Source organism: Lepidochelys kempii, chromosome 1, assembly GCF_965140265.1.
Source record: "Lepidochelys kempii isolate rLepKem1 chromosome 1, rLepKem1.hap2, whole genome shotgun sequence".
In the NCBI taxonomy this organism is placed as follows: Eukaryota; Metazoa; Chordata; order Testudines; family Cheloniidae; genus Lepidochelys; species Lepidochelys kempii.
This window is the reverse complement of record NC_133256.1, coordinates 42382951-42391507: the sequence shown is the minus strand read 5'-3', so window position 1 is coordinate 42391507 and position 8557 is coordinate 42382951. Positions and strand designations below refer to the sequence as shown.

General features: G+C 47.8%; 1 protein-coding gene across 2 annotated transcripts; it reads right to left on the bottom strand.

Annotated features, from left to right (window-relative positions):
* Nucleotides 1–631: 631 nt before the first annotated feature.
* Nucleotides 632–8282, bottom strand: SHISA2 (shisa family member 2). Of its 2 annotated transcripts, none has more exons than XM_073340261.1 (2): nt 6714–8282; nt 632–4259 (listed from the first exon to the last, which is right to left on the bottom strand). In XM_073340261.1, the coding sequence occupies exons 1-2, from the start codon at nt 7015–7017 to the stop codon at nt 3706–3708; spliced, it is 858 nt and encodes a 285-aa protein (XP_073196362.1). In that variant the 5' UTR covers nt 7018–8282; the 3' UTR covers nt 632–3705. The 2 variants fall into 2 exon arrangements, with proteins under 2 accessions (XP_073196362.1, XP_073196372.1); XM_073340271.1 differs by having other exon boundaries at nt 632–4190.
* Between the last annotated feature and the right edge of the window lie 275 nt (nt 8283–8557).

Genomic DNA, 8557 nt, shown 5'->3' with positions numbered 1-8557 from the left:
CCAGATGTAGATTATAACATGAAAGATTTTAGATGACTTGGATGCAGTTGGGAGCTAGAATACAGTACCCTTCCATGATAGACAGCTCAGACCCTAATCAACAAGGTACTTAAGCAAGTGCTTAAATTTAAGTACCTGAGCAGACTAACTGAAACCAGTGGGGACTACTCACATGCTGAAGTCCTTTGCTGAATCAGTACCCTCCAAAGGGAGCACTATTTTCAAATTAATTCAAGGCACAGAAACTGTCCTTTGATTTATAGTTTTGATTTATACAACTACCTGCAGTTGGTGGTTCTCTCAGATTTAAAGCTGCTCTGTAACAAAATGCATGTATTATGGACCAGATTCTGCCACACTAATTCAATTACACTTTGAGTTTCTTTAAGGTGTGAGCATGAGGAAGAATGGCATTTTCCAATATCATTTTTTATTCTTTTAAATCAAATTTAAAGGATCAAACTTTACTGTTTGCTAAAATATGCAACATTTGGCTATTCATTAGAGAGCTAGAGAGCTGTGCTTAGTAAAGAAAACTAAGACAACTGAAGAATATGTTATTAGTTTGACAGCAATAAAAAAAATCACACCATAAAATATTTATTAAGAAGCAAAGGGTTTTTTTCTTCATTTGTAAGGAACACTTTATGTCAAGTGCCCTGTAAGAGATTTAAAAACTTTACCAAATGTTAACATTGATTTTACATTATTATACACAAGATATAAAACACCACATCTCACAAACTTCCTTTTATTACAACTCAGGGTTTGTTTTTTTTCCAACAGTTGTAAATTAATTTCTACATACTTAAATTTAACTTAAAATTTTTAAACAAGTAAACAATGTACAAAGAGATTCACCTGAATTTCATAAATCAGAGCAGGTGTCCTTAACAGGGCATGTGCAATGAATGCAGTGCATTCTGGGAGAGAGAGAAATAGCTAACTTTATTCACAGTTGAAAAAGCTAACATCAGGCTGTGGGAAACTCTCTTCTGGAAAAGAAACAATGGACCTGATCCTGTGAGATGCTGAGCACCTTTAATTCCTTTTGAAGCCAACAACAGTTGAGGGCATTTAGCCTAGATCTAAAAGTATTTAGACATTGCTCTGCACAGCACTGAAAGGCCTAGTTCCTCAAAGGTATTTAGGTGCCTACTTACCGTAGGAGTTGGGTGGTTAGGTGCTTTTGAAAATCCCACTAGTTGCCTAATATCCTTAAGACTTAAAATGCTGAGCAGAGCAATGTCTAAATACCTTTAAAAATTTGGGTTTCAATGCTTTGTAGGAGGTACCCAGCTCTTCTCAAGATCAGCCCCAATCTTTTCTAGTCAAAAGAAATAAAGTGGCTCAAAGGATGCCTCTTTCTTAAAAGTTATACGTGCTGTACTATTGTTATGGTATCAGCCAACAGCAGCAGACCTGATGTAAAATACCTACTCTTTTTCTTATTTCAGTGGTAAAGAACATCTCTTCCTTTTGCCTTTTTGTGTTGCATGTTTACAAATAAACCATTAGACGTGACATACAGTCCATGTAACAAAATTGTTAGTATCTGACTCATTGCAACATAAAGAATCGGTATCAGACAATAAGAAAACATTTTATCAGTTCTAGCCTGGTTAAAGCAATTTAATGTTTTCAGTATGCCCTCAAGACTATACTGTCATTCCAAACATAAAGAACAAATTGATTGAAATGCACAGATTAATTTAAAAATGATGAAAGCAGCCTTAAAGACATTGCTGGTTTTGTTTTAAAGTAGTATGAAATGCACGTTACAATTAACACAGATTATTCCTTGTACAGTAAAAGCTTTTTCATCTGGCATGCTGGGGGTGTGGGGGGGTGCCGGTAAGTGAAAAATTTGGTTTAACTAGAGAGAAAGAGTTTGGGTGCAGGGCTGGGGGTTGGGGCACGGAGGGAGTGTGGGCTCTGGGATGGAGTTTGGGTGTGGGAAGGGGCTTGGGGCAGGTTGGGACACATGAGGGTGTGGGGTGCTGGATTCAGGGGGTGCTCACCTCGGGCACCTCCCTGCCAGCGGCAACCTGTCCCTGCTGCTCCAAGATGGAGGCACAGCTAGGTGGCTCTGCACATTGCCCCAAGCACTGGCTCTGCAGCTCCCATTGGCCAGAAACCGCGGCCAATGGGAGCTGGGGGGGGGCACGGACAGAGGCAGCATGCAGAGTTCTCTAGACACGCCTCCGCCTAAGAGCAGCAGGGACAGGTCGCCGCTTCTGGGGAGCCACATGGAGCCAGGTAAGGAGCCTGTCAGGCCTACGCCAACCAGACTATAAACCGGACTTTCTATGAAGATTAGAAATGCCACTTTATAGAGCTTTCTGGTTGGTACAGGGCTGGATAACACAGCTTTTACTGTATATTGGTTGCTTCTTTAAACTCAGGAGATTATCTATTTTATCACAAATGGAATCAAAAGTTTTAGTGCAAAGTCACCCTCTGCAACATGCCATCTGCTTGAAGGCTTAAAGATTTCTACATTGTGCAGAAATATTTCATTTATAAAGCAATTATACAAAATGAAAAGCTATTAGGACTTGAGTGTTTTGGTTGTTCTTTTGTTTATTTTCAACACAAATAACAAAAAATAGTATTTCCAGAAACTGACTCCTAGTCTAGCTGTGCAAATCCTTCCAAATTCAATTTGGATTGGCACTATTTTAACAGCAGAACTGGTCAGCAGGCCCTGGAGTTTAGAAAGGTTTGGGTTAGAATGAATCCCATTTCCCATGGTTGAACTGCATTATAAACCCATGGGCAAGATCTTGGTTTGACATGTTTGTGCACATTCACACAGGTTTATGTTTCACAGGAAGTGGGATTAGTAGCCATATTTGAAGATACTACATGACCTTTCTCTGCAAGCACAGTTCAAACTTGAAATGCACAGGACAATAGTAGTATCAAAGATTTTGATCAAAGCAAGAACTTCATATCTGTTTTTTATTAAAGTTCATTGAGATAAACAAAGATTGTGCAAACCCCTATTGGTTCCTGAACATGAGTCAAACTCAAATCGAGAATGATTCCAAGTGCACTGGAAGTTTGAGCTGAATGTTTTACACACTTCTATTTCCTACATAAATATAAGGGACAAAGAAAATAATCTTGTGAAAAACTAAGAATAACACCTCATTCCACCTTGAACCTAAGGTGGGTAAGAAATCATAGGACTTGGTAGCAGGTTCCTAACTTACAATGATTGCACGGTTTAGTCTTCCATTGACTATGTGATTGTCTGTAAAGCAATATGCAATGTTGTAAAGGAGTTGGGAGAGAGGAGGAGATGAGCGGTTTCTTAAATACTGTGATCTTGTACAGTGTAACAAAACTCTTTTTATGAAGTAGCCAAATGCTTTGACTGTGCCATACCTGAAGGGCACTTAATGGCTCAGGCATTCATCTCTCACACACAGTTATCTGAAATGCATATGCATCTTCAGCATAATCCATTGCTACTATTAACCATGAACTGGAATGGAAGCATATCTGGAAATGCTAATTCAAAGATATCGTTACACAGTTTTTGGCAACTGAATCCAATGTAAAGAAATGGTTTAAGAACACTGTCTGACATGCATGAGTCTTTCAAAATTATTTACAAATGAAGTTCTACAAGCTTTATTCCAAAAGTATTTCTCCTCTGCTCAGCTTAGGTGCTAAAATATGTGATTTTTTTTTAAGTTACACAGTCACTGCTGGGTACATCTTCTGTTCACTATTTGCATGGGGATAGGGAGACTGAATCTGCCTGTATCCACTTTGCAGACCATCCAGGAAAGGTGGCACCGGGGTCATAGGCATAGAGTCATGTTGGACAGCATAACCTACATACTGTGGGTGCAGATACTGCCCTTGGTGTGGCACAATCTGGGTAGCCTGCTGGCAGTTCAGTACTGAGAAATTAGTAGGCATGTTGACATAGACATTATTCATGGTCCCTTCTGGCAAACAGCAGTTGGTCTGTGACCTAGTAGGGGGGGCTCTGGCACCTGAATTGGCACTGGAACTGGAGCTGGCAGCAGTACTTGATTGACGAGAGGATGAACCACGGGAGGTACTGGCACTTGGAATCATGGGAATAGTCTCCATCAGCCGATTACCTCCAGGTGCTCGGCTCTGCTGTGGCTCTTGCTTGGGTCGCAGGCATCTGCAGCAACAAGCTGCTACTAGAGACCCCAAGATGATAAAGGCAACAAAAACAGATCCAACTATAAGGAATGGCACATAAATGGGCACTACAAAAAGAAACAAAACCACTGTTATTAGGAGTTGCTACAAACGCCAAACCTAAAAAACAAAGTTATACAAGGAAAACAGGAGAATCCACTGCTTATTTCTTTCAGTCACGCAGCATTAATATACTCAAGTCCTCCAGGGAGAAATGATTCTGGAAACTAAACATTCCACTTGCTACTTTTAATAAAAGAGTACTAAAGAAAATACAGATGCTGCAAAAACTAATGGTTGGGATTTTCAAAGAACTTCAATTGGAGCTCTGCCCACACTGAAAGGATGGCCCAGAGGTTACGGTGGTAGGCTGGGACTTCCAAGACCTGGTTCAATTCCTTGTTCTACCACTGACTTCCTGTGTGATCTTAGGAAATTCATCAGTCTCTCTGTGCCCCACTTTGCTACTCCCCTTCCTCACAAGTTGTCTTAAAGACTATGAGATGCTCAAAATACTACCAAAAAGGGGGACCACATCTCTCTTACACTTTTGCAAAGCCCAGCCAACATGTCTGGGACTCGTCCTTTTCATTTAAGACTGTCAGCCCCAAGACTTAAGTATTACTAACGCTTGAGATGGCATTACCTGACCACATCTACTGGAACTATTACTAATGAGATGTGCAGGACACAAGGTCAAGAGGACAAGGCTGCACTTCTTGAAGGTTAACAAGTGTATTCACAAAGACTAGTGACAGCTATCAGATCATGGTGAGCAGCAAATAAATCTAATACATGATTTTTAGAAAAAATGCCTTGTTTTTAACGTGTAAATGGGAGTCATATCTTCACTGAAACTGGAATGGCTAACACAGTCACTTACACAGGAATAATTATTAAACTAAAGGCTGTTTAACCTCCCATTTTTTGTAATTTTAACACCTTTTAACAAACAGTTTCTAGTATAATTGTTTATTTCTGCACTGGCCAAATCCTGTAGCTCTTTAGCAGGTGCCTGCACTTGCTACAGTCTGCAACATACACGTTTTCCAAGTCTGTCCTAATTATAACACCACTTCAGGCTAGTTCTAGTGTGTTCAGTATTTGTGTATGGCCAGCAAATGTGACAGAGAGCCACTGAGGCTTTTCCCAAACAGCAGTAAAAAGATTAGTTCGTCCTTGACATTTAGTCATAAATACAGTCTTAAAAGGTGGTATCTAGGCTTGAAGAATATATACAATTAGACTATGGTGGTTGGTTAGAAGTCATTTTGAAATCCTGTGTAATAGAAGAAGTGAGTTTTTACCCACGCAAGTTTATGCTCAAATAAATCTGATAGTCTTTAAGGTGCCAATGGACTCCTTGTTGTTTTTGGGTAACAGAAGTTATTTTTCCTGAAACAGTTGTTCCCTTCCAATGTTTTTTTTCCCCTTTCTTTTTTAATTGGAAGTGCAAAGTATACTGCTGCTATATAGGTCTGACACAACTTGTTCAAGACATTCTGAAGACAAGTAGTGGTGTCATTTAAATAAATGCAGAACTTAAAAAACAATCAAAGATTTTGTCATTTGTAAAGTATCCAAACTCCTTGACAGTAACTTTGCTTTTTCCATGTTTCTGATTTTAATAGCTGAAAATGATCGACTAATTGACAAGTTTCTTATTTGGAGTCCAAAGATTTGATATTTGTATTTCTGTTCTACTTTTATCATGACCCTGACAACAAACTGAGGATATTTGTGTGTAGGTCCTTCTGTTGTTATTATAAAAAAAAGAAGTGTTTGATTTACATTTAAGGCAGAAACATATTCTCTTCCTTTGTCTCACTTTTCAACTGATCCTACTGCCAGAAGTATTAGTAATAAAAAATATGTGCTGTAAAACTAAGGGGAATCACCCATAACTACATGTGGATTCAGGATGACCAGCCAAATCATGGTCCCTCTGAAGTGCATGGCAAAACTCCTTACAGGTCTATTAACAACATCCCAGGTAGCAGTTAAAGGCTCAGCTGCCATGGGCAGGGCTGAAAATGAGGGGTTGCAGCTTCCCTCGTTAAAAGATGTGCTAGAGATGTAGGAATGTTTGCCAGTGAGCCCCTGCTCCCAAGAAGTCTCTACCCTCAGGGCTTGGGCCCAGGTCACTAGCAAATAGGCTGACGCCATTAACCCTGCAGGGCCGTGGCAGGCACTCGGTGCCCTAGATGGGCATTTCTTAGCCCTTTCGCCCGCGGGTGCTCTCAGACCTATGTTCAGGTACCTGGCAAGGCAGAGCCTGGGCTCACCATGACACCTGGCAGCCAGACTGGCTGGGGCCACTCTGGATTGGCAGTGCCAGCGCCTCCTTTTGCCGAGCCTGGCCGCCCCATAAGCATCCTCCCTTGACGGCCTGAACTGCCTGCTCGCCTGACTGCCCCGCGCCTCGGCGCGCCGGGCTGCCCACGCCGCAGAGCCGCCAGGGTCCGGGAGGGGGCTGCGCTGGGATAGGCCGGGCTGGGGGCGGGGGAAAGGAAGCCGCCTACCTGCTGCGCCATCCGGGCCGTCTTTGTCCGGCCGGCCCTGCTCGTCTGCCCCCTGCTGCCGGTCGTTGTCGCACACGCCCTGGTCCAGCCTGGCCTCGGCGCTGGAGCAGCAGTAGCGCAAGGCGCAGCTGCCGCAGCAGATGGTGGCGTCCCCGCCGTCGAAGCGCTCCGGGCACTGGAACCCGTCCCGCCAGGCGCCCTGCGCGTCCAGCCAGCCGTGGCAGTACTCGCCGCTGGCCCCGGCCTCCGCCGGCAGCAGCCAGCCCAGCGCCGCCAGCAGCAGCCAGCAGCGCCCGCTCCACATGGCACCGCTCAGCGGCGGCGGCCGGGGCAGCAGCGCGCCCGGCAGAAAAAAAAAAAAAAGGGGGGGGGGAGGGTCCTCAGCACCGACGGGGCTCCTCTGCTAGCACCCCCCTATGCAAAGGGGCGGGGGGACAAAGCACCCCGTTGTCCCTGTTGCGGGGGGGGGCAGGGCTGGTTGTGGACACAGCACCCCGCTATGCCGGGGGGGCCACAGTACCCCGCTATGCCGGGGGCGGGGGGTCTCCTACTAACACGGCTCTGAGTGGAGAGGGGTGAAGCATCTGATCGCAGGGCAGCCTAACACCCAGAAGCGGGGAGACCACGGGGCTCTTCTGCCGCCAGCCCCCCGCCAGGAAGGGGGAGTCGGAGGCTCTTCCCGAAGTGCCCGGCGCTCCGTGCTCCGGCGTTGGTCAGCCCAAAGGAAAGCCACGGCCAGCCCCCAGGAGGCGGCGGCTGGATTGCGGTCTCTGCGGCTGGCGCCTGCCCCTCTCCCCGCACCCAGCGAGCAGACGGGGCGGCGGGTCTGGCGAAGCGCTTCACAGAGCCAGGACTTCCCACCCCATCGCTACCAGCTCGGCGGGGGAGCAGTGGGGGGCTGGCCGCGGCCCGCCAGGGGCAGCCGGCCCGGGGCGCCGTGCCCGCCCGGCAGATCCACACGCCGGCGGGGGCAGCGATGCGGCAGGAAACTCCAGGAGCATCAGAGGCGGGACTGTCCCAGCGCCGGCAGAGCTCGACCTCCCGTCCGGGTCGCAGGGCCGAGCCCGCGGGGGCGCGGGAGGCTGCCCCGGGCTCCCCTGGCAGCCGAGCCGGGCCCCGCAGGGGCAGCCACTCGGCACGGGCGGCTGCTGTTACTCCGCTCCCTCGGCCCGGACATCCCGCTCAAACTTTCCTTTCATGGTTGGAAGCCGCATCCCAAGTGGGCACGGCCGGGCTGGAGGTGCCGCCGCTCAGTCCCTCTGCGCTGCTCCGCGGGGAAAGCCCCAGTCCCGACTCCTCCTTCACCTCGGCGCGCCCGCCGAAGCCGCCAGCCTGGCAGCGCCGAGCTACATCCCTCCGCTGCGGGGCGACACCCCCCGGGGCAGCGCGGCGCCCTCTTGGCTGCCGGCTGGGGGAGAGGGGCTGGTAGGGGGCGCGGAGCTGCCGCCCGGCGTGTGTCTCCCGCGGCGCCGCCCGCCCGGCTCCTGGCTGTGCCGCTGGCTACTCGGCCTCGCTCCTCAGCCTGCGCGGCAGAAGCACCGGCGGCGGCCGCTGGCGCCCGGCCTGTGTCGCTCTCTGCTGGCCAGACAAGCAGCCACTGGGGCTCGAGCGGCTCGCACTTGCTTTCTCAGTGTTATTATAGGCACCCAACACCCTCTAGGCGCGCATGCGTCTTATCCCAGCCACCCCCCCTCGCCGTAGCCTCCTGCAAGGGGACAGGAGCGGGGAGAAGCAGCGTTTTATTGTCCTAGTTCAACTCCACTAGCCAGAGATGCTCAGTCTGATGGGGGAAAGCGAGCGGCTGGGGGAACCGAGCTGAATTTGCAAGGCAGGGTCTGCTAAAT

Coding starts and splice junctions, on each gene's coding strand:
- SHISA2 (XM_073340261.1), bottom strand. CDS start 7,017: ATGTGGAGCGGGCGCTGCTGGCTGCTGCTGGCGGCGCTGGGCTGGCTG. Junction 4,260..6,713: donor CGGCCCGGATGGCGCAGCAG/GTAGGCGGCTTC, acceptor TTCTTTTTGTAG/TGCCCATTTATGTGCCATTC.